Source organism: Paramormyrops kingsleyae, chromosome 12, assembly GCF_048594095.1.
Source record: "Paramormyrops kingsleyae isolate MSU_618 chromosome 12, PKINGS_0.4, whole genome shotgun sequence".
Lineage (NCBI taxonomy): Eukaryota > Metazoa > Chordata > Actinopteri > Osteoglossiformes > Mormyridae > Paramormyrops > Paramormyrops kingsleyae.
In genome coordinates, this window is record NC_132808.1 from 5,940,001 (window position 1) to 5,966,813 (window position 26,813).

Consider the following 26,813-nt stretch of genomic DNA (forward strand, 5'->3'; position numbering starts at 1 on the left):
CTGGCAGGAGGAAGTGACGTCACATGCACCCGTCAAGGCAGGTAGCGGCAGCTGCCACTAAGGAGCTTGGCAGCTGCCAGTTCTTAGTGGCAGCTGCCACTTCTGTCCGTCGCTAGTGGCGCTTAACAGTGGCGGGTCCCGTTCGAATACAGTGCCTGCCGGGGTACAGAGACAGCCACCGCCGCTCGTGGAAGTAAACCCGAGATGCTGTGCACGGCATACGATAAACTGGAATAGGGAAATAAATTGAGGACTTGTTTAATCTTTGTATGACTACGAATGATATTATTGTTGCTGACTACATCTCTTTAAGATAATATTTGAGAAAACAATGATTGTACTGCCGCTAGTGGCGCTAAACAGTGACAGGAGCCGTTCGGGAACAGTGCCTGCCAGTAGTGGCAGGTCTCGTGGCAGGTGCCGTTCAGATACAGCAGAGAGGCAACTACCCGAGTTCGGTAAAGTTGGAAAGATATTGGCAGATTCGAACTTCGCGGCTCAATAAATCTTAAACAAAACGTTCTAACAACACAATATACGTGTCTATTTAACAGTGGTAAGATAGACAATGAGCTACAACCGGATTTTCGTCCAAACGATATGTATTCAAAGAAATATGGGTAACATTGCGCCCTGTGAGCAGTCCGCTGTCAGAGGAGAGCTTAGGGACCGTCTGCAAAGTGCAAAACGAAAACGGATAATGTCAATAACTTCACTTCCAAAGAGTGAAGAGCCACCAAAATCACTAAAGGCTTTTGGAATGTTATCATGGTCATACTACACCCCTTAGTTTGGTGAAATATACCTTAGTCTATTTTTAAAGATTTTTTATTAGGAATAACATTCAATAACTTTGCTCCTATCAACTGTACTACCACCAAAATCACTACACACTTCTACAGTCTCATTATGGTCATACTACACCATTTAGTTTGGGGAAAAAACCATTATTATTAAATAAAATGCAATAACTTTGCTTCTATAAATTGTAGTGCACCAAAATTACTATATACATACTGTAGGCAATCTTATTATGGTAGGACTGCATCACTTAGGTTGGGAAAATGTGGCTTAGTCTATTGTTAGAGGGATTTTAGTGGCAATACTACAAGACTTAGTTTGGGGAAATGTACCTGTGTCTATTTTTAAAGAATTTTTATTGGCAATAAAATTCAATAACTTTCGTACTATACACTGTAGTTCCACCAAAATCACTACACACATCTACAGTATCATTACGGTCATACTACAGCACTTAGTTTGGGGAAATGTGCCTGTGTCTATTTTTAAACAATTTTTATTGCCAATAAAATTCAATAACTTTCTTACTATAAACTGTAGTTCCATCAAAATCACTACACACATCTACAGTATCATTATGGTCATACTACAAGACTTAGTTTGGGGAAATGTGCCTGTGTCTATTTTTAAACAATTTTTATTGCCAATAAAATTCAATAACTTTCGTACTATAAACTGTAGTTCCATCAAAATCAGTACACACATCTACAGTATCATTATGGTCATACTACAATACTTAGTTTGAGGAAATGTGCCTGTGTCTATTTTTAAACAATTTTTATTGCCAATAAAATTCAATAACTTTCATAATATACACTGTAGTTCCACCAAAATCACTACACAACTCTATTGTCTCATCATGGTCATAGTACAATACTTAGTTTGGGGAAATGTGCCTGTGTCTATTTTTAATGATTTTTTTTACATTTTTTATTAGGAATAACTTTCAATAACTTTGTGACAGTTAAGTGTAGTGTCACCAAAATCACTACACAACTCTACAGTCTCATCATGGTCATTTTACAGGACTTAGTTTGGGGAAATGTACCTTAGTCTGTTTTTAATGATTTTTAAAATTATTGTTATTAGGAATAACTTTCAATAACTTTGTGACAGTTAAGTGTAGTGTCACCAAAATCACTACATAACTGTACAGTGTCATTATGGTCATACTACAACACTTAATTTGGGGAAATGTCCCCATTTACCCTTTAAGTGGCATACCCAGAAACAGCCATTGAAAAAAATATTTTTTATCAGTTCTTTGCTCTTTAGGCCAATATAAACAGAAATAAATAGTTTTTTCAAACATTGATCATGCAATTTGTTAATTACAGAGGTCTACTAAATGGTAGAGGAAGCTGTTAAAGGTAAAAGTAAAAGTAACATTTATGAAATGTTTCCAAAATATCAAAGCAACATCTTTGTGTTTTTATTTTATTTTTTTATTATACCATGATGAGACAGTACAGTTGTGTAGTGATTTTGGTGGAACTACAGTGTATAGTACGAAAGTTATTGAATTTTATTAGCAATAAAAATTGTTTAAAAATACACACAGGTACATTTCCCCAAACTAAGTGCTGTAGTATGACCATGATGAGACTGTAGAGTTGTGTAGTGATTTTGGTGACACTACACTTAACTGTCACAAAGTTATTGAAAGTTATTCCTAATAAAAAATGTAACAAAAAATCATTAAAAACAGACTAAGGCACATTTCCCCAAACTAAGTATTGTAGTATGACCATGATGAGACAAGGTTACTTTATTTGTATTTAGTTGTGTAATGATTTTGGTGGAACTACAGTGTATAGTATGAAAGTTATTGAATTTTATTGGCAATAAAAATTCTTTAAAACAGACTAAGGCACATTTCCTCAAACTAAGTATTGTAGTATGATAATAATGAGAGAGTAGAGTTGTGTAGTGAATTTGATGGAACTACAGTTTATAGTAAGAAAGTTATTGAATTTTATTGGCAATAAAAATTGTTTAAAAATAGACATAGGCACATTTCCCCAAACTAAATGCTGTAGTACGACCATGATGACACACTAGATGAGCAGAGTGATTTTGGTGGAACTACAGTTTATTGTACGAAGGTTATTGAATTTTATTGCCAATAAAATCCCTTTAACAATAAACTAAGCCACATTTTCCCAACCTAAGTGATGCAGTCCTACCATAATAAGATTGCATATGTATATAGTAATTTTGGTGGCACTACAATTGATATGAGCAAAGTTATTGCATTTTATTTAATAATAATGTTTTTTTCCCCAAACTAAATGGTGTAGTATGACCATAATGAGACTGTAGAAGTGAGTAGTGATTTTGTTGGTAGTACAGTTGATAGGAGCAAAGTTATTGAATGTTATTCCTAATATAAATTCTTTAGAAATAGACTTAGGTACATTTCACCAAACTAAGGGGTGTAGTATGACCATGATAACATTCCAAAAGCCTTTAGTGATTTTGGTGGCTCTTCACTCTTTGGAAGCGAAGTTATTGACATTATCCGTTGTCGATTTGCACTTTGTAGACGGTCCCTAAGATCTCCTCAGACAGCGAACTGCTCATAGGGAGCAATGTTATCCGTATTTCTGTAAAAACATATTGTTTGGACGAAAATCCGGTTGTAGCTCATTGTCTACCTTACCACTGTTAAATAGACCCGTATATTGTGTTTTAAGAACGTTTTGTTTAAGATTTATTGAGCCGCGAAGTTCTAATCTGCCAATATCTTTCCAACTTTACCGAACTATTGCAGTTGATCATTTAGCCGATGTACAGAATCTCTGGTTTAGGTTACTTCCAGGAGTGGCGGGTAGGTGCCTTTACTGTATCTGAACGGCACCTGCCACTAGACCTGCCACGGGACCTGCCACTACCGGCAGGCACTGTTCCCGAACGGCTCCTGTCACTGTTTAGCGCCACTAGCGGCAGTACAATCATTGTTTTCTCAAATATTATCTTAAAGAGATGTACAGTCAGCAACAATAATATTGTAATAAACCTAAAATAGCGTCGGAGGCTGTAAGGGAGGAATAGACCACCACAAGACTTCTGCTACAATTACAACAAATTTTATTCAATACAATTCATACAGCGACCTATCAGGTCGGGTCTGGGTTCACAGAGGGTCCGGCCCCGCTATCTCCCCGTAGCAAACCAACCCTTCCAAACGTGTGTTAACCCACGTTACCACACAAATCCCACACCACACCACATCCCTATTAGGGCACGGCACACCAATAGCACTGCAGTACTCAGTAATCCCCACACTTCGGGCACAGGCAAGCGTCACGGAACCAGTACAACCTCTATAGTCCCGCCCCGACTCCTAGCGGGCTACGCTGCTTACTCAACTCTCCTCTCCCTACCACACCGGAACCTGCCCCTGCAGCCCGCTATCTGGCTTCACAACAGGCCTATCGAGACGGGCTATCCAGCCTTTCTGCGCATGTGCAGTTCCACCGTCGTGGGATTCATAACCACGCCCATAAATCTGAGCTACCTTGCGTTGGACGCACTGGTTTAAGGTGAATAATATTTTAAAAACTCTCTTAATTGTTACTTTCACGCACTGATTTGCGGTGAGTAATATTTTAAAAACTTTTTAAATTTTTACTTTCAGCTTATACACATGCACTTTTGTGCATATACAATCTGTCTTCAGTGTACAGTGTAATGGCATATGAGCGTATGTTGATGCTCCATTTATGAGCTAGTCCGTATGAACACGTGCTCCATACCCAGACGTGCATATTATAAACATTTATTTTGTTTATAATTGTGATAAAAATTAAATTATGTCTTAAGTGATACAGTCTGTTCTTATTAAGTGACTTTTTACATGTGAAATGGGGTTCCAATCGCATTGCAAACTGGCCTATCGAGGTAGGCTACGCTATATTAAGTGTCCAGTGTTAATATATCCGAACAGGCTCCCCTCATTCCTACATACTTGCCTATCGAGATAGGCTACCCTATATTATTAAGTGTTGGTGTTAAAATAATGTATCCAAATAGGCTCTCCTTATGTCATTTTATACTGGAAGCACACTGGCTACCCTATATTATTAAGTACAGTTTTATATGTTAACATTTTTTACATGTCAATAATATATTAATAATTAAAACGCATAAATAAAGATGCCGTAATACGTTATACCTCGAATCGACGGATTCGGCTATCGATTAGCGCTACGGTAGCCTAACTCGACAAAGCAGCTCAACTCGTCAGACTCGGCTATCGATTAGCGCTACGGTAGCCCAACTCGACAAAGTAGCTCAACTCGTCAGAACACCGGCAGCCCTAAACGGCATACGAGCGGCACCTCCCTCCCAGCACCAACGAGTGCTGTACCTAATAAGCAATCTCCTGTTCAGCGCGGCTCTCCCTCTTTTAATCCCACATCCGTAACAACCCAGGTGTCACCACTTAATTAACCTTCCATACCAATCCCTCCTGCCGGGAATGGCACCCCCCTGCCTTTTTGTCTTAGATGATCAGATCATATTTTTTTTATAATACACACAGTGGACCTAAAGTTGTTAACTGAGCAAGCTTCACAAATTTAGTTTCAGTGCAGCTAGATTTGAAAAGGGCGTATTCCCTTATGCATAAGGACGCGCTCCCCTCTGCATGTTCATGTCAGTTGATCTTCTCATTTGCTTTTGATAAATCTGCACAATAGACCAACATCAATAAACAGTGCGAACTTTGTAAGGTACTAATAACGCGGTTACTGAGCCAGTTTCTTAAATACGAAACAGGTATTAAGCTGCCGTAAAATGAACCCCCCCATGTGTTGCACGTGATATGGCATTCATGAAATTCAGTAATTATTATCTATTTCTTTAAATATCTCGGTTGCTAACAGCATTTCGTGATAGAATTAAAGGGAAGAATGGAAATGAATTTCCTGCCAGGTTAGCCGTCATAAAGACAAATATCTTTTTTGTTTAGGTATTTCAGATCACTGTACCAGAACATTGTCTTCATTGTGGAGAAAAATAAATTACTTTATAAGTATAAGGAATAATATTGTGTGATTTTCTTTGGTTATTAAAGCCAAGGACTTCCTTGTTCACAAACTTGTAAACTGATGACGAGATAAATAAATAACCTACGTTCTCGTTCGGGGCTCATCGTCTACATGTCACAGTTTATAACTTTTATTTGGGTTAAATGCAGCCTTCGTGAAGTGAAACAGTGATAAAGGTCTTCTAAATGTGCAAGCGAAATTTAGTATTTCTGTTGCATAATTAGATTGACTGAACTACGTCTTTTCTCCCCTCGAATCGAAGAAAAGAGCCGTGCGCGCTCCCGACAGGGGGTGCATTTCACGGCAGGGGTGCAGAATTCGGCACAACACCTGTTTTTGTCTGCTTAGAATTCCTGCTCAGTTTTCAAGGTAAGACGGAAAATATTTTAGCAAAATGATATCTGTTACTTTTGTAGGAGTTCATGATTTTTAAATCCAGGACTAGAAGTATGACATGCTGAAGGCCCAAGTAAAAATAATGTTAAAAGACTCTTACGAACTAATAATTTTAAATCACTATAGCCACATAAGAATGTTGCCACGTCTTTGTTCGGGTGTCTCAGTGTTTCTCTGTAAGCTGTTTGGTGCAAGAATTCTTACTTACGCAGTACTTTTGTTACATTAGTTTTCCGAATAGACCAATAGGCCTATATGCATGATAATAGTAATAAACACTGGGCTTGTTTTCTGCGTGCAGTGTTAATTTTGTTAACGAAAAATTTTCGTCTTCGTTATCGTCGACGACCTTTATTTTCAGACTAAAACGAGACGATAAGTAAATAAAAACGATTTCGCGAGGCCTAAGACTATGACGAAGTGTATTGACACTTCGCCAACGAATAAAAACAAGACGAAAATGTTTGCCAGAGACGAGATACAATGAGAACTAATGTAGTTCGCGTACGGCAGGTGTATTCAACTAAAATTTAAACACCGGCGGAAAGTTTAATATTCAACATCCGTTTGACATTCAAAATACTTATTATGCGCTTCAACAATTTCAGTAAATTATGTTGAACCGCCTGTGCAGTATCGAGAATAACGTTCTTCATATGTCACAAGGCTTGTTTTTCAAATATTCATAGTGATTTTTTTTACAAATAAAAATGACGTGTACATGCACATGAAACTATTATGCTCCCTGCACCATGTGACCTTATGATGTCAAACCAACTATGCAGCAGAGAGAATAGTGTGCCTCGTGTCACAAGGCTTGTTTTTGAAATATTCCTCTTGTACAGTTTTTTTTTGCAGCTAAAAATGACATATACATGCCCATAAACGTATTATGCTACTGCACCATGCGACCTCATGATCTCAAACCAACTGTTCAGCAGAGAGAATAATGTGCCTCGTGTCACAAGGCTTGTTTTTCAAATATTCCTCATACAGTTTCGTTGCAGCTGAAAATGACTTATACATGCACATAAAGCTATCATTTTCCCACACCATGTGTTATATATGCTACAATCCATACAGCTGTTTGCTTCATCACCCATGGCGCAAAGTGTCTGACAGTTTCTGTCATAATGAGAAAGCAGTGTGGCCCCACTTAGATCGTACCTTGCCTCTCTGGATTTGAATCAGGTGATATGAATTATTCATGAAATCTGGAATTTTTTGTAATTTTTCTGTTTTTTAATGGATATATAAATTTTACAAATGTCTCACAGTCTCCTGTCAGTATATAAATATGAAACAATTTTTTACACATATTAAATAAAACTAAATGGTAATATTTTTCAATACACCTGACTGCACTGTTACATTAGAGATGCATTATGTTTAATGTTTCACACTTATTGCAAATGGAGCATTTCACATATTTGAACCATGCTAAAAACATACAAATTAGTTTAAAATCAGCCCTTACAAAACCGTAATCCATCATTGATTCTCATGCAAAATGTGTCAGAGCTCTATCCTCATTGCTCTACCACTGTCCTTGTATCCTGGTGTCTGTTGGAAGGAAATATACAGTATCTCACAAAAGTGAGTACACCCCTCATATTTTTGTAAATATTTTATTATATCTTTTCATGAGTTTCACATGAGTTGATTTATATAACAAATAACATTACGTTATATAGTTGTTAAAAAGGGGAAACTTAAACGAACATGAAATCACCTGAAAGAAAGGAGAGTTGATTTTTGGCTCTATACACTAATAGAATTGTAGCCTTGGGGTAATTATTTTGATGTTGAAAATGCTAAAATAGAATGGTTGCACTTCCTGCTACTGATAGCCGTTGAGAAGTATGTTTTCAATGTTTGGAATTTTTTCTCTTGATAATGGTTATATATCCCTGATACCATTATTGGTCGTTTCCTTTGAACTTATTTGACAATTTCAGGTGAAACATTTAACAGCGAACAATAGCGAATAAAAATATTACAAATATTTATTTTCATTTCAATATTCAGAGAGAGCAGGCCTGGTTGCATTATAACCTATGCAATTTTTCTTTGAAGTGATTTTATTTTTGCGCTAATGACACTACTGATTTTACAGTCCTCTGGGTAAATAAACACATGTGTGTGTTTCAAATTGTGATGACTGTGTGCAGGGCAAGCGAACAGAAGGCGGGGAAGCAGGGTCAAGCACACAGATATCTAAAAACAAGGGGGTTTATTGCAGGCAGAACAACACGATGACAACGTCTATGACAGACCTAGGGAAACAGACTTGAACGTGGACTTAAATACAGAACATGACATCGGAATAAACGCAAGACAGCTGGTACGTAGGGAATTCACATGCGGGAAATGAGGTGGGTGTGGCACACATGAAGACTGGGTGCGCAGGTCATGACAGAGCCCACCCCACCCCAAGGCATGCACTCTGGGCGTGCCCCAAGCGGAGTGGCAGACAGGATGAGACCGGGAAAACAGGACCTGAAATACAAGACAAAAGCATCACCAGGGCATAACGAACAGAACCGAAACACAAAACACGCACAAGGACAAAAGCCAGGACAACACCTGACATAAGACGGGAAACGCTGACAAGCAGACCAGGAAGGGAGACACAGGGGAAACATCAACGGGAGGGATAAAAGGATCGGGAGTGAATGGAAGAACCACAGGGGGACAAGGAGTCGAGACAGGAGGGACAGAGGGATGAGGAGCAAACATGGGAGGCCAGACGGGAAAGGTCAAGGGACAATGGGGAGCCCGAGGGAGCCACAGTGGGCAACGGGTGGCAGCCGGAGGGGCTGCAGGCGACAGGGAGGCAGGGGCAGGAGGGGACCACAAAGGGGGTGAGGAGATAGGCCGAGGGACAGGCGGAGGAGTCGAGAAGGAAGTCGGAGGGGGCACCAGGGGAGGCGAGGAGGAAGTTGGAGGGGAGTCCGACGCAGGCGAGGAAGAGGGTAGAGCTGCGGCAGGCGACGGCGCAGCCACAGCCGGGTGAAGGCGCAGCCGAGCGACAAGTCAGAGGAGGGGGACCTGCAGGCAACCGAGGAGTCGAAGCCGGGGAACCTGCAGGTGACCGACGAATTGTCGGAGGCGGGACTGAGGACGGCCGACGAGGCGTTGGAGAGGGACTCGCAGGCGACCGCTGAGAAGGAGCCAATAGACACGCAGGCGCCCCCCGAGCCCCAGCCAAGACAAGCCAGGTGGCAGGGTGGGCGGGACCCGACCCATTGCATAGGTGTCCTCTCCCCTTTTGGGACACCAACAGGCGGAGACCTGGCCGGGATCCATTGCACTGGGGCGAAGGTGGAGGGGTCAGTCCCCTAGAGGGGTCCAGTTGTGCCATCAAGCTCCTCCTCCAAGGGGGAAGGAGCAGTGGTCCGACAGTCCAGGACCTCCTCGGGGACTGGTGTCACGGGAGTTATAAGGACGGGTGAAGCAGGAGGTGGAAGTAGAGGAACCTCGAGCGGAACCGGAGCAGCAGGCACTGACGGAAAAACAACCCTGAAAAACAACTAATATTCAAATGTGTAGAGATTGATTTCTGTGGTATACCATCCTCGATCGCTTTGAATTTCTAAATATTAAAACGCTTTGTTTTTTGTGAAGAAAGAGTACTGATTATATTACTCCTTTTGAGTTTGCCCAACATCAGTTGGCTAATTGGCTGAATAAGAAGTTTTACATTTGCTAAACTTACTTGTCTGTCCAACATAATTGTTTTATGTATGACAATTACATGTTGTTGAATTAACTGTGTAATTAATATTTCATCCATTAACTGTTGTTGGCTGCATTAGTTGATTTTAGTTGGGCCAATTTGACTTTATTTGTCAGCCAAAAAGTACAGCATTTCCTTCTAATTCAAATCTAATTACTACAATTAGTCATTAAAATGCTGGGCAAACTCAAAAGTGCTATTTTAATCAGATACTTAAGAATGTTTCATCAGAAGGAGGAAATATTTTTTACAGTGCAATGATCTGTTAGATGGTTTATGGTACAGGTTCATGTTTTATGTTGTCTGCACCACGGCATGTGTGGTCTTCTGCTGGTTCTTGACCAGTCACTGAATTTTTCTCCCAGCCACGGCTCTGTATTTTAAAGGCTGGTTAACATTCACGAAAGTTTGCCTGTGAGTTATTCCAACCTTTGGTGCAGTCAAATGCATTCAGTGCTAGAAGTGGGGAAAAATAGGTGCCGATACACCCCTTGTTATTCAGCACTACGTGCAGGTACTCTCCTTGTTGTTCAGTACTAAGTGCAGGTACTCTCCTTGTTGTTCAGTACTAAGTGCAGGTACTCCCCTTCTTATTCAGTACCAGGTACTGGTACTTCCCTTGTTATTCAGTACTACGTGCAAGTACTCCCCTTGTTATTCAATACTATGTTGCAGGTACTCCTCTTGGTATTCAGTACCATGTGCTGGTGCTCCCCTTGTTATTCAGAATCAGGTGCCAGTACTCCCCTTGTCGCCTTTCACTTTTCACACAGCCAAACCACAGACAGTCACTGTTCTCCTGATATGGAGGCTCTGTCAGTCATGTACAGACCGTATTATTTACTGAGAGAGCTAACCGTAGTAATTGTCACGGCTGTTTACATCCCTCTGGATGCCAATGTTTGCACTTCCCTGAACCAACTATACAGTATTATAAACAAGCAGCAGCGGGCTCATCCTGATGGAATTAATGTCATAGCTGCTGACTTAAATCAGGCATGCCTAAAGACTGTACTCCCCAAATTCACTCAGTACATGAACTGTGCCATTAGGGGGCAAAACACACTTGACAGTGTTTATTCTAAGATCAAGCATACCTAGAAAACTATGCCTTTACCACATTTAGGCCAGTCAGACCACCTTCCTCTTCTCCTCATACCAGCCTATATCTCCCTCAGGAAGAAATTAAGACTTGGCCAGAGAGCACCATTTCCCAGCCACACACGAATGGAGTCTATTTGAATATCAGGACTTAGAGCAGTACACACAAACTCTGCTGTTCTACATTGCAAGCTGTGCTGACAATGTCACTGTCAACAAACTCGTCCAAGATTTTCCAAATCAGAAACCCTGGATAATGAGAGAAGTTCACTCACTCATCAGGAAACGCGACACTGCCTTCAGGACAGGTCACCTGTTGCATTTTGGGGAAAATGATAAAACAGGGAAAATTGTAACATTTACGTAACTTATGCATTTATTCTGTCTGCAATTCTTTGCCAAGCCAACTCCCTGGCTGTGTTTATGGCCGCAGTATTGCCTTTTTTACCGATTACATCTTTGTATTTTTCATACAGCTCCATCAGCAGCATATGTCCTGCGGCAGAAAAAAATACCGCTCTCATTTTACATGCTTTCCAACTCATTTGATCGATCTGTCATTCATCCATTCATGTGGGCATCTTAAATATCTCGGGTGTGCGCACTAAGTGAGACTATGCAAGCACGTCTTGTATGAGCCTTGATTAGTTAAAGCTGAACTGCATTAGTGGAACGACATGAGGCTCAGTTTAGAGATGGTGCTAGTTTGAGTTTGACTTTTTTGGGAAAGTCTGGCTTGCTTTATCTACTTTCATGGAGTACCCCCCAGGACTTAGAGCAGTACACACAAACTGTGCTGTTCTACATTGCATGCCGTGATGACAATGTCACTGTCAACAAACCTGCCCAGGTTTTTCCAAATCAGTACTGCACAGCCAGAGCTGACCTGAGGAAGGGCATCAAAGCTGCCAAGACAACACATAAACTGAAAATAGAGGACCACTTCACAGACAGCAACCATGGCGGGTTGTTGACACTTGCTAAGAAGGCACAGCAGCTACTCCATTTTCTGAGAGTACTCAGGAAAAACAGTCTAGATCAGAAGCTGCTTGTGGCCTTTGATCGCTCTGCCATCAAATGCATCCTGACATCCTCAGAGACTTTGCCCGTTCCACACGCCACTTGTTTGACCTGCTGCCCTCTGGTAGGTGCTACAAGTCCATCAAAACAGGACAGTTTCTTTTCTTGGGCCATAAGATCACTAAACAACAACAAAAAATTTTCCGTTTGCAATATTCGTCTTTAGTGATTACAAAAACCAGTTTAGTAATACTAATCCATTTCCATTCATCTTATTCTTCCCAAGGATTGATTTTTGCTACGTGCCTCCGTTAGTTGGCTGTTTTTTACATATGTTTACACAGACAAATATTTATTTGTTTGTGTTTTTCTGATTCTTTATTGCATTGAATAGGAGCAGCATGGCTAGTTTTGTTGTGTATTATATATACAATGACAATAAAGCTATTCTTTTCTATTGTTATTCAGTCTCAGGTGCCACTACTCTCAGCAGATATTGTGCGGTACCAGTACTCTGAAGAGAAAAACAAAGAGGTGCTGGTACTGCATACCTGTGAGTACTGACCCACTTCAAGCACTGAGTACATTGATAGAAAAGCATATGGTTTCATTTCCAAAGTACCCATTGAATAGTGAACGAACATGTAATGTAATGGCTTTACCTTTTGTAAGTAAAAATAGACCAGTTTGCTTTGGTTGTAAGATATTACAGCTTGTAAACTGACCTTTGAATATAAAGCTAACATTTTTTTTGCTTTTGTATTTCACAGTCAGACTGCGATACACAGGAACTGCTTTCTTTACAGCCATAAACATCTATGCAATGGCTCACCGAGAGGTTTGGCTGTAACATTTCAGCATTTGATGCATTTTGTCCATAAATACCAGACACTGAAAGGCAGGAAAGCTTAAGTTGAGCAACTATTTTCAGCTGAAGGTTGCTGAAAATAGCAGACAAAAAGCTCCCTCTCCGCAGTGCTCTTCCCCAGGCTACTTCCGTACCGTATCACCCTATACCAAATGTCACAGACGGACTGTAACAGAATAACTTAATCAAAAATATGTATAATTATATTGGATGAAGTCTTAGCATGGTGTTTGTAGTATATTTTGTTCCTGTTGTTTTTATGTGCTCTATTGATTGGCACTTAAATTTAAACTGCTTATACTGGACAGGATTTTCTTTTAAAAGAGATCTTTTAAATCAGTGAGATTCACAAGGTTAAATAAAGGTTAAATAATAATGCAGAAATAAACACATGTGTGTCTCCTATAGTAATGAAAAAAATCATAGCAGGTGTCTTCAGTAGCCACATAAGACTGTGAGCAGGAAAACTGACTTCTGTTAATGGAAAGTTCAGTGCATGTGTGTGAGTGACCATAAACAGCTCTGTGAGTCTCATGGACTCATCTCCCACATTCTGCACACTCAGAAATCGCTCGCCGACCTCTTGCTGGATTATCTGGAGGAGCTCAATGATGAAGAGCTGAAGAAGTTTAAATGGAAACTGAGTCACACAAAGTATAAAGAGTTAAAGCCCCTTCCCAGGGGTCAGGTGAAGAACTTGGATAGAACAGACCTCGCCGACTGGATGATAAGTTCATACATGGAAGTTGGTGCTCTTGAAGTCACATTAGATATCCTGAAGAATATGACCCTGAATGACCTTGCTGAGAGACTGAAGGAAGACCTGCAGAAGTGTAATCATATTTTTAACCGTTATTGTTTTTCATATAAAATGTAACTGTTTTAGCTATTAAAAATATATATATTAAAAGCATTATATGGGAAATGATGAAAAGTTTGTTAAATACTGATGTTGAATATAGAAATGAATTTGAAATTCTTTCTTATTTCAGGTACCCAAGCAGGAAGTGAGCTGGGTGACGTATCAGAGAAAAGTAAGAGTTGTATGCTATTATCTACATGTATGTGGTGTTTCAGAAAAAAATGGGTATGATGTGAATAGTGTCTCTCTCTCTGTCTGTGTGTGTTTATATTCTTCCTTATATACATATTGTTCAGGATCCTGTTGAGATATTGTGCATTTTCCTCTCATATTTTCTCAGAGGAACTCATGTTGCACAGAATAAGATATGTAATCTCTTAAATGCATATATTACATACAGTTCCTGTATACAGCAATCAGAAATATTCAACCCCTTCACCTCAAAAGACATGATAGTAATGTAGATTAAAGATAATGACAAAAAAAACTCATTAAACAACAAAAAAACATTTATTGATATATATCTGAGTTAATTTGACAAACAGAAGTTGACTTACATTTTTCATTTGATCTTCAAAGTTAACTTTTCACACATTCAAGCCCCAGCTTCAGTACTTTGTGGAGCATCCTTTAGCTTCTAACAAACTTTTCGGTAAGTGTTGACAAGCTTCTTACACCTCTCCATCGGAATTTTTGTCCATTCTTCATGTGCGAAGGCCTCTAGCTCAGTGATGTTTGATGGCCTCTGCGCTGCAACTGCCTTCTTTAAATCCCACCAAAGATTTTCAGTCGGATTGAAATCTGGTGACTGAGAAGGCCACTCAAGGATTTTCCAGGATCTTTTTCTCAACCAAGCTTTGGTTGGTTTGGAGATGTGGAGGGGTGATCCTAATCATTGTCTTGCTGGAAAGTCCAATGATCACCAAGGTGCAATTTGTCAACAGAAGGCATCACATTTCTCTTTAAAATGCCCTGGTATTTCTGGGAATCCATGATGCCAGGTACACGATCAAGATTCTCAGTTCCTGCCGCAGAAAAACAACCCCAAATCATCAATGACGCACCTCCATGCTTGACCATGGGGATGGTATTCTTCTGGTCAAAAGCCTGGCCTTTTGCACGCCAGACATACCACTGGTCCATATGTCCAAACAGTTCCAGTTTGGTTTCATCAGTCCATAGGACTGTCTCTCAAAACTCTGGAGTCTTATCCAAATTCTTCCTGGCATACTCAAGTCGACTTTTGACATTCCTTGAGCCCAAGAGTGGAGTGCATCTTGGAGTCTGGCCATGAAGTCCTTGTTTATTCAGTGCACGTCTTATAGTTGCCACTGAAGCACTTGTACCAGCCTTCATCAGGTCATCCTGTAGGTGTCTTGCAGTCACACAGGGGTTTCTCTTAGTTGTCCTGATTAAGTTGCTAAGGGCCCTTGATGAAATTTTGGGCTTTCTTCAATGGCCAGGCAGCTTTGCAGCTGTTCCATAAGTTTTAAAGTTCCTTATAATGGTCCCAATGATATCTCTTGGAATGTTAAATATTTCGGAAATCTTCTTATACCCAAGGCCCTTCAGGTGTGATGAAATAATCAACTCTGTCAGCTTTTGTGGAAGCTCCATTGTCTTTCCCATTATTGCAACTCACCTTGAATTAAAAGCATTACATGGGAAATGATGGAAAGTTTGTTAAATACTGAGTTTGAAGATTGAAATGAATTTGAAATTTTTTTTTATTTCAGGTACCCAAGCAGGAAGTGAGCTGGGTGACGTATCAGAGAAAAGTAAGAGCTGTATGCTATTATCTACATGTATGTGGTGTTTCAGAAAAAACTCACCTTGAATACCTTCATGGGTGAGGTTTATATATGCATCACAGCTGAAGCAAATGAAGGATCATTATAGAGTTCCCAAATGTTTAATTATGTTTCAACTCCACTGTGAGCCATAAAAACCTGCAGAAAGCTTTATAAAACAACAATATTGTATAGGGTTGAATAATTGAGACATGGCTGTCTTAACAAAATATACTTTTACACACAAATACTACATCATTCATTTTCTGTGTTGATTTTATGTGTCATTGAACTCATAATGATGTCATCCAAAGCAGAATCTTGCCTTTTGGCAGAAATTTAATTGATAAACCCTTAAAATTTTGGGGGGGTTGAATATTTCTGATTGCAACTGTAGCATTATATGGGAAATGATGAACAGTTTGTTACAGACTGATGTTGAAGATAGAAATGAATTTGAAATTCTTTCTTATTTCAGGTAACCAAATAGGAAGTGAGCTGGGTAACATATTGGAGAAAAGTAAGAGATTTATGCTATCTACATGTATGTGGTGTTTCACAAATAAATGAGTATGATGTGAAACTTAAAGTATCATTCATCACAGTGAAATAGTGAAAAACGTGTGTGTCTGTTTGTGTGTGTGTTTATATTCTTCTTCTCATACTGGTCAAGATCCTATTGAGAGATTGTGCATTTTCCTCCCATATTTCTTCAGGGATAAAATGTAACCTGAAGAAGAAATTTGAGTCTGTATTTGAAGGGAAAGCTAAGGAAGGACAGTCAACACTTCTCAAAGAGATTTACACAGAACTCTACATAACAAAAGGTGGAACTGCAGGAGTCAATGATGAACATGAAATGAGACAAATTGAAACAGCATCCACGAAAAGGCGAACAGAAGATACTACAGTCAAGTGCAATGATATATTTAAACCCTTATGTGGGCGTGAGACACCTATCAGAACTGTACTCACTACAGGGGTTGCAGGTATCGGGAAAACAGTCTCTGTGCAGAAATTTATTCTAGACTGGGCAGAAGGAAAAGCAAACCAGGACATTCACGTCATATTTGCTCTTCCATTCCGAGACCTGAATTTGCTTGAGGGTGAATTCAGTCTGATTGAACTGCTTCACAACTTTGATCCAGAACTGATGTCATTTGAATCTACTGAGCTGTTTAGTTGCAAAGTTTTGTTCATCTTTGATGGTCTAGATGAGTGTCGCTTTTCTCTAAATTTTAATAAAGGTAAGAGCTTTTATGATGTAACAAAGAAAACATCATTGGATGTGCTATTGACTCACCTCATTAAGGGGAATCTGCTTCCATCTGCTCTCCTCTGGATAACCTCCCGGCCAGCAGCAACCGATCAGATACCTCCTAAGTACATCAACCAGGTGACAGAGATACGAGGGTTCAGTGATGCCCAGAAGGAGGAGTATTTAAGGAAGAGATTTAATGATGAGAGCCTGTCTGAAAGAATTATCAAACATGTGAAATCATCAAGGAGCCTCTTCATCATGTGCCACATTCCTCTGTTCTGCTGTATTTCAGCCACTGTCCTTGAGAAACTTTTTAGTGAAACTAACAGTGGAGAAATTCCAAGGACTCTGACTGAAATGTACATACACTTCCTGATCATTCAGACAAGATCAATTAAAGACAAGTATTGGCTCCAGACTGCTGCGACCCAGAATAAGACAAGCTGGTACAGAAAACTGGATGGATGGATGAAAAACAATGAAACTAACGATCTTGGATGCTTCCTTCTAAAACTTGGTAAACTGGCTTTTCATAACCTTAAGAAAGGCAATCTCAGATTTTATGAGAAAGATCTGGAACAGAGTGACCTTAGCATCAGAAAAGCTTCAGTTTACTCTGGAATGTGCACAGAAGTTTTTCAAGAGGAGTATGGGTTGTATCAGAAAAAAATGTACTGCTTTGTGCATCTGAGCATCCAGGAGTATCTCGCTGCTTTATACATCTTTCTATCAAATACATCAGCTAACCTACTGAAGACTGCAGTAGATCAGGCATTAGAGAGCAAGAATGGACACTTGGACCTCTACCTCTGCTTCCTCCTGGGCCTTTCAACAGACTCCAGTAAGATTCTGTTAGAACGGCTACTGGGACCGACAAGATACAACTTACATAACACTGGGAAAATAGCCCAATACATCAAGGGGAAAATAAAGGAGAATTTATCTCCAGAAAGGACCATCAACCTCTTCCACTGTCTGAATGAACTGGGTGACATTTCTCTAGTAGAGGAGGTACAAAGATACCTGAATTCAGGAAGTCTTTCAGAAGAAGACCTCTCATCTGCACAGTATTCAGCTCTGGCCTTTGTGTTACTGATGTCAGATGAGGAGCTGGATGTGTTTGATCTAAAGAAATTCTTCAGATCAGATAATGAGCACTGGAGGCTGCTACCAGTGATCAAGACATCTAAGACAGCTCTGTAAGTGATGTGAAGATGTAAAAACATGTATTGTCTGGCAGTAATACATTAGCATTGTTTGAAATATATCAAGCATACAATTTCTTCCTCATCATTGATTAATAACTTGGCTAGATTTGTTTTTTGATATTCTGAACCCAGATTTTATAATGACTGAAGGTAGTGATGTAGTAAAAAACACAAAAGGGACATTTCCACTAACATTCACTATGCCTTCCAATAACTGACAGCAGCCTAACCTGCTATACAAACAAAGAGGGCTCTTTATGTGGAAGCTTTATACGTGAAATGATCTTTTATTTCACTGTAAAAAAAAATCCGTCAATTTCTGTTAACGGACTCTTCCTTCAAGTCTCAAGGAAAATACTGTAAATTCAGTTTTCCACAGTTTGTTGTTCCAAGGAATATTTCTTAACTAATAGTTTATTTTCATTCTGCCAATGCAGAATTGTTTGTTTAATAAACGTGGCTCAAGGGTCCATAAACATGCAGTTGTCCAGCTAAAGCTGGATTTGAACCAGCAACCTGTGGATTACAAAACCAAATACTTAGGCTACTGAGCCACACACTTATACTGACTCTGTTTAAGTTGTAACTTTTCAAGTGGAATGAATTGCAACATAATTTAGCCGGACTGGAAGAAGGTGAGAGCTCCCCTAGTGGCTATGGGAGTGCATTTCCATAGAGCAGATATTATGTGTGGACACCTCCCTGAGGACACCTCCTCAATCTCCCAAGGAATGGGCTACGGTGATTCAGGTTGTTGTTCCGTGTTCCCTTAGACACCAAGTATTAGCCTTAGCTCACGACCACCCGTGCTTAGGTCACCTAGGGGTTAGGAAGACGCTCGCCCACATAATGAAGTGTTTTTATTGGCCAGGGATAAATTCGGACGTAAAGAAATATTGTCATTCCTGCCACACTTGCCAGTTAATTGGAAAGCCCAATCAAACGATTCCCCCAGCTCCCCTGCACCCAGTCCCAGCGATTGGGGAACCATTCGAACATATCTTTATTGATTGTGTGGGTCCATTACCCAAAACCCGTTCAGGAAATAGTTACCTTTTGACATTAATGTGTGCCTCCACCCGTTATCCTGAAGCAATACCTATGCGGAGCTTAAAAACCAAAGGGGTGGTGAAAGCTCTAATAAAATTCTGTACCACATTTGGTTTACCGAGGTATATACAGTCCGACCAAGGGTCGAACTTCACTTCCCGGTTATTTTCGCAAGTGTTACGTGAATTGAATATTCGACATCGGGTCTCCAGTGCTTATCACCCGGAGTCCCAGGGTGCCCTTGAGCGTTTTCATCAGTCGTTTAAAACAATGTTGCGAACTTACTGTTTAGAGGCAGAAAAAGATTGGGATGAGGGAGTACCTTTGCTTTTATTTGCAATTCGGGATACCGTGCAGGAATCCACTGGGTTCAGCCCAGCTGAACTTGTTTTTGTGGCTGTGGATTCTCTGAGCATTTGCACAATTTGCCGCTCTGATGGCCATCACATCACATCATCACATCTTCTTGCTTTATAAGGCACCATCTCCCATGAAAGGGGCACCCTAATTGGTGCTAAATCGTGCGATAGGCAGCTAATAGTGGCATTTTCACCATTCCATAGGGAAATTTAGTGACGGTTTTTCAGAAATGGGGGCACTAGGGCAGCGACTGCCCCCCCATTCCCCCTCTGAGTCCACCAGTGGCCTGTGCTGCTCACTTGTTTTAATGTTGCTGTCAGTACTATTAACAATGTGTAGGTTATATACGTGTCTGTGTCTTAACATATTTCCTTGTTCCAGGTTGAACAGCTGTAATCTGACAGAGACATGCTGTGACACATTGGCTTTAACTCTCAAATCAAACTCCTCCTCCCTGAGAGAGCTGGACCTGAGTAACGGGATCAAATTACATTTCACTTCTGGTATCGTTCCTCTGTGTTGTCTGTGTCACTCAGTCGCTGTGTCTTTTTCGGCTTTGCTTGGCGGATTGACTGTGGTGGGGAAAGTCTGTGTAATCGGGATTAGTATGGCTACATTCGACCTACTCGAGTTTACTCTGAACCCCACAAAGGAGCAATTTGATGCTTGCAGGAAGTCAGACTTGGTAGCCATTGCAGGATTCTTTAATGTGGTGGTCCCTGTCGGTGCATCAAAGCGGGAGATTAAGCAGGTCCTGCAGGACGAGTTGGTCACGCAGGGAATCCTGCCGGAGCCTGGTGATCTCTCGGGTGTTGCACCTTGCCCAGCCCGGTCGCCTACGACGGCGGAAGCCGGAGGCCCGGAGTCTCGGCCTCACATGATTCCCAGGGATCCCGGCTCGTCTAAGGAGGACCTCCTCCTTACAATTCAACTTAGGGAAACCGAGCTGGAGATTAAGAGGCAGGACTGCCAGGCCCAACTCCTACGAATCAGGGCTTTGGAGATGGAAGCAGAGCGGGACGCTGCCGTGCAAAGGGCGAGGGTAGGCCAGCCACAGCCTGTTCCTCCGCCGCAAAAGGTAAGCTCGCCCCTTGAAGCTGCTCGCTCCACCGCTCGTGCCGGTGTAGGCTCGCCGGACGAGAACATGCGTCCTTGTACTCAATCTCCGCTGGTTCTAACTCAATCCCCTGAGAGGGAGAACACTGGCTTCGATGTGAGTCACCATATTGGACTCGTGCCCATATTTAGGGAGAATGAAGTAGATGCCTATTTCCCCATCTTTGAGCGCATCGTGACCACTCTGAATTGGCCCAGGGACCTTTGGTCGCTTCTGCTTCAGTGTAAACTCGTGGGGAAAGCTCAAGAGGTTTATTCGGCTCTTGGTTTGGTACAGAGACTTGATTATGATGTTGTGAAGGCTACTGTCTTGAGGGCTTATGAATTAGTGCCCGAAGCTTACCAGCAAAACTTCCGGAAACTTTGTAAATCCGCCAAGCAAACCCACGTGGAATTCGCTCGGGAGAAGTCCCTCCTCTTTGATAAATGGTGTACCGCTAGTGGTGTGACTAACTTTGATCAGCTTAAAGAGCTGCTTTTGTTAGAGGAGTTTAAAAACTGTGTACCTGATCGTGTTGTTATATATCTGAATGAACAGAAGGTGACGTCTCTTGCGGAAGCCGCTACCCTCGCCGATGAATTTGTGTTAACCCATCGAACCGTGTTTGTCCCTACTCCTTTGTCTCGTAAGCTCCATCCCAGATCAGTGCTGCCTCCTGAGAAGGCTGCTACGACAACCCCACCAGTAGAAACAAGGGAATGCTTCTATTGTCATAAAGTTGGTCATCTCATTTCTGTCTGCCCTGCGAATCGGCGCAAGAATGCTCGTTTGGCGGTTAAGAAGGTACATGTTGCCGATTGTGTTATTCATGTCTCACCGCCAACCCACTCTGTCGAACCCGCCTTCCAACCATTTGTGTTTTCTGGTTTTGTTTCACTCGATGATTCTGATGTAAAGTGCCCCGTAACCATTTTGCGTGACACTGGAGCTGCTCAGTCCTTTATACTAGACAATGTGTTACCCTTTACCAACTCGACTTATACTGGTTATGATGTTCTTGTACAGGGTATTGAGAAGAACAAATCAAATCAATTTGCTCATTTAATATTTAATTTTTTTATTAGGCTTGATTTTTGAAACCCACCACAACTGAAAATGGAATGCCACAGATATTAGTCTCTCCCATTGTATTATTGCATATGTAGTAGCCTGAAGCGATAGGTTTTAGGCTGGAGATCTGTATCAGCAATCATAATGTTGCTGGTTTAAATCCTATAAATGCAAGGAGTAATCCTGCTCTGTTTGGTCTTTGAGCAATTTCTCTATCTTGGGTGCAATGTCAATCATCATCCAGCCTAATAGGGTAGTTCAACACAGAGAAAAATGGGGGACAGTAGCAGAATCTGGTGATGGAGAGTGGTCACAGCCTGCTCTGCTAAAGTTGACAACCATCTCTTTTGTTTTGTCCACATTGAGAGAAATTGTTGCTGCCCTCGCCGATGAATTTGTGTTAACCCATCGAACCGTGTTTGTCCCTACTCCTTTGTCTCGTAAGCTCCATCCCAGATCAGTGCCGCCTCCTGAGAAGACTGCTACGACAACCCCACCAGTAGAAACAAGGGAATGTTTCTATTGTCATAAAGTTGGTCATCTCATTTCTGTCTGCCCTGCGAATCGGCGCAAGAATGCTCGTTTGGCGGTTAAGAAGGTACATGTTGCCGATTGTGTTATTCATGTCTCACCGCCAACCCACTCTGTCGAACCCGCCTTCCAACCATTTGTGTTTTCTGGTTTTGTTTCACTCGATGATTCTGATGTAAAGTGCCCCGTAACCATTTTGCGTGACACTGGAGCTGCTCAGTCCTTTATACTAGACAATGTGTTACCCTTTACCAACTCGACTTATACTGGTTATGATGTTCTTGTACAGGGTATTGAGTTGGGAACTGTGAGAGTGCCTCTTCACCAGGTTTATTTGAAAACAGACGATTTCTCCGGTTTTGTTAAAGTAGCTATTCGACCTCGTCTCCCTGTTTCGGAAGTAACTTTCATTTTGGGTAATGACATCGCGGGAGGGAAGGTAGTTCCACTACCTGAGGTAGCGTCAGAACCAAGGTACTGCTCTGACAATTTAGATTGTGACTACCCTGCTGTATTTCCCACCTGTGTTCTCACTCGGTCTCAGGCTCGAAAATTAGCAGATATTGACCTGGCTGACACCTTCATGGCTGATCGGGAGGTCTCCATTTTGCCCCCGTGCTCTAGTCCAGTGCCTGAGCTAGAAGAACCTGTTCTACACCAAGCCACTGATAGCATGTGTACGCGGGGAGAGTTAATCTCCGCTCAGGGAACTCACCCATCGTTGAGGGAGTGTTTTGATTCGGCTGTAGAGAAAGCAGATTTAGCAGAACACTCGGTAGCTTACTTCTTGGATCACGATGTGCTAATGAGGAAGTGGACACCTCCTCAATCTCCCAAGGAATGGGCTACGGTGATTCAGGTTGTTGTTCCGTGTTCCCTTAGACACCAAGTATTAGCCTTAGCTCACGACCACCCGTGCTTAGGTCACCTAGGGGTTAGGAAGACGCTCGCCCACATAATGAAGTGTTTTTATTGGCCAGGGATAAATTCGGACGTAAAGAAATATTGTCATTCCTGCCACACTTGCCAGTTAATTGGAAAGCCCAATCAAACGATTCCCCCAGCTCCCCTGCACCCAGTCCCAGCGATTGGGGAACCATTCGAACATATCTTTATTGATTGTGTGGGTCCATTACCCAAAACCCGTTCAGGAAATAGTTACCTTTTGACATTAATGTGTGCCTCCACCCGTTATCCTGAAGCAATACCTATGCGGAGCTTAAAAACCAAAGGGGTGGTGAAAGCTCTAATAAAATTCTGTACCACATTTGGTTTACCGAGGTATATACAGTCCGACCAAGGGTCGAACTTCACTTCCCGGTTATTTTCGCAAGTGTTACGTGAATTGAATATTCGACATCGGGTCTCCAGTGCTTATCACCCGGAGTCCCAGGGTGCCCTTGAGCGTTTTCATCAGTCGTTTAAAACAATGTTGCGAACTTACTGTTTAGAGGCAGAAAAAGATTGGGATGAGGGAGTACCTTTGCTTTTATTTGCAATTCGGGATACCGTGCAGGAATCCACTGGGTTCAGCCCAGCTGAACTTGTTTTTGGGCATACGGTGCGTGGCCCTTTAAAGATACTGCAGGAGCAGTGGTTGTCCCCGAGTCCACCTCCTCAGACTAGGAATGTGTTGAGCTTTGTTAAGTCTCTGCGTGAGCGCCTTGGTGCAGCCAGGGACTTGGCCAAGCGCTCGTTAAGTTCTTCACAGGAGGTGATGAAAGCTCGTTTTGATAAGAAAGCCAGAGAACGAACTTTCCAGGAGGGAGATCGTGTGTTAGTCCTTTTACCCCTGCCTGGCTCGTCTCTTCAAGCACGGTTTTCAGGTCCCTATAGTATACAGGAAAAAGTAAGTCCCACTAATTACATCATCGAAACCCCAAACCGAAAGCGGAAAACTCGTCTGTGTCACGTAAACATGTTAAAACCTTACGTTGATCGTGCTGACCCCACTCCTTCGTCCACTTCTGTTCTGCTCCCCTCTGCTGTGGTTACTGTGCCGGTGCGCGAGTACTCGCCCGAACTCGATGATCTGCACCTCGGGAGAAATTGTCTGCCATGCGCTCGCCTACCAAATTCAGAAGCCCTTAAAACCCTCGAGAAAAGGCTTGGTCACTTACCCAGAGCCACCCAATCGGATATCCAGGCCCTAGTGCATAAGTTTCCGTCTCTATTCTCCGACACCCCTTCGCAGACCCCTGTATTAGAACATGACATTGATGTTGGAGATCATATTCCCATCAAACAGCACCCCTATCGCGTTAGTCCTCATAAGCGAGAGCTACTAAAGAAGGAGACTGATTACCTGCTGGAGACGGGTCTTGCTGTTCCCAGTTCCAGTCCCTGGAGTTCACCCTGTTTGCTTGTCCCAAAACCCGATGGTACGTCTCGTTTCTGCACAGACTATAGGAAAGTAAACGTGGTAACCAAACCCGACGCCTTTCCGCTTCCTAGAATGGAAGATTGTGTGGACCGCATTGGCTCCGCTCGGTTCGTAACCAAGCTCGACCTCCTGAAAGGATATTGGCAGGTACCGTTAACCCCTCGTGCTTCGGAGATCTCCGCTTTCGCTACCCCAGACACCTTCCTACAATATACGGTCATGTCATTCGGATTACGTAATGCCCCAGCCACATTTCAGCGACTTATGAATAGAGTACTAGGAGATGTTAGGAACTGTGAAGCCTACTTAGACGATGTGGTTGTCTATTCCGACTCGTGGGAACAACATATGACGTCGTTAGAACAAGTTTTTACTAGGTTGAAAGGGGCTTCGTTAGTGCTGAACTTGGAGAAATGTGAGTTCGGACAGGGCACTGTCACTTACTTGGGTAAACTGGTGGGGCACGGAACAGTCAAGCCTGTGGACGCAAAAGTCCAAGCTATTACGTCGTTCCCCATTCCAAAAACTAAGAAAGACCTTCGACGCTTCCTGGGGATGGCGGGTTATTACCGCTGCTTCTGCCGAAATTTTTCGGATGTTGTATTACCCCTAACCAGCTTACTCCGTAAAGATGCCCAAGTTGTTTGGTCTGCTGAGTGTCAATCTGCTTTTGACTCGGTGAAATCTCTACTCACTAGTTCCCCTGTGTTAGCTGCCCCTGATTTTGGAAAACCCTTCAAGTTGGAGGTAGATGCTAGTGGTACCGGAGCCGGCGCTGTCCTTCTTCAAGAGGACGCTGTGGGTTTAGACCATCCTATCTCCTATTGGTCAAAGAAGTTTGTTAAGCACCAGTTGGCATACAGCACGATAGAAAAAGAAGCCCTTGTGCTATTACTCGCCTTACAGCATTTCGAGGTGTACGTTAGTGATAGTACCCAGCCAGTGGTCGTTTTCACTGATCACAACCCCCTTGTGTTTCTGAATAAGATGTGTAATTCCAACCAACGCCTCATGTGCTGGTCCCTCATTATATAAGCTTTTAACTTACAGATCGTCCATAAGAAAGGTGCCACTAACCTGGTGGCTGACGCCCTCTCACGAACGTGATTTTTTGTATAGTTGTTGCGGGGTTTACCGGCGGGGATGAGTTTAGAGGTAATATACTGTTTGTAATTACCTGTTTGTCATTAACTGTGATTGTGGAACCTATGAGGTTCACACTTGTGGGGGGTGGTGTTACGCGCCGCTGTTGTTCGCTCCGCCCCCTCGACCAGGACGCTGCCCACGAGACATCGGCCCGCCTGCTCACTTCCTGTTCCCGGAGTGAAAAGCCGGACAGCAAGATCCCTCGAGAGCTCTGCTCGTTTCTTTTGGATTTGTTTGATTGGTTTGCTTATTGATTGTGACTATCCGTGTATGACTGTTTTGTTCTGGACTCCGACTTTCGCTTCGCCCCTTTCTGGTACTGTCGCTTTGGTTTGTTTTGGTTTCCTGGTTTATTTGATCTTCCGCTTGTTTTTGGACTACTCTCTTTGCCTTCTCCCTTTGGTACCTTTGCCTGTGTTTTGTATGCTTGCTGTGTGTGTTTGTACCAGGTGTGTGTAAGGAGTGACTGCCTTTTTGCTTTGCGAGACGTGGTTTATTGTATGTTTGGTTAGGGAGTCAGAATCTGTTGTTGTATTTTGTTTTCCTTGTGTTGCACTTAGATTAGTTCCGGGACGTTTTCGTTAGCGGTGTTTTGTTTGTTGTTTTGGCCTTGTCACTCCCGAAGTCGGTTACACCTGGTGTTTGTGAAAGTCTTTGTGAAAAATAAAAAATACAAAAAAAGATCCCTCTTGTTTCCCGTGTTCCCTTTTTCCCATTCCCTGGTTGTCTCGTCAAATCAGACATTCAAACCGCTGCATTCACACCATCTCATTCCCACTAAACAGGTACCTGTATCAATTTGCACTTTACATCTCTTCCTTTATATTTTTCCCTTATATTTTTCAGAAAAGAGGACATGATGCACATGTTTTGTATTGTCATACTGACTAAATATTGTTATACTCTATACTAGTGTAAACACATGGGCTGGACTTTTCACAGTTTCACAGTAACCTAAATCACATTTGCTCAGGTGAATTACACCAAATAAAATACTCTTTTATTTTGGGTAGCTCCTGCTTTGGCACCTTCCTGTGTCACATCAGCCGCCTGTCAGCTATGAGAGATGAATCTCT

General features: G+C 41.9%; 1 protein-coding gene across 2 annotated transcripts; it reads left to right on the forward strand.

Moving 5' to 3' along the window:
- The first annotated feature begins 11,790 nt into the window (after positions 1–11,790).
- Positions 11,791–26,422, forward strand: LOC111837717 (NLR family CARD domain-containing protein 3-like). 2 transcript variants are annotated; one of them, XM_072718549.1, is made up of 10 exons: positions 11,791–12,664; positions 12,882–12,949; positions 13,545–13,812; positions 13,972–14,013; positions 15,578–15,619; positions 16,110–16,151; positions 16,348–18,091; positions 19,892–20,013; positions 21,258–21,410; positions 22,123–26,422. In XM_072718549.1, exons 1-9 carry the CDS (start codon positions 12,544–12,546, stop codon positions 21,284–21,286), a joined length of 2,478 nt encoding a protein of 825 aa, XP_072574650.1. In that variant the 5' UTR covers positions 11,791–12,543; the 3' UTR covers positions 21,287–21,410; positions 22,123–26,422. The 2 variants fall into 2 exon arrangements, with proteins under 2 accessions (XP_072574650.1, XP_072574649.1); XM_072718548.1 differs by having other exon boundaries at positions 19,892–26,422.
- The last annotated feature ends 391 nt before the right edge of the window (positions 26,423–26,813 follow it).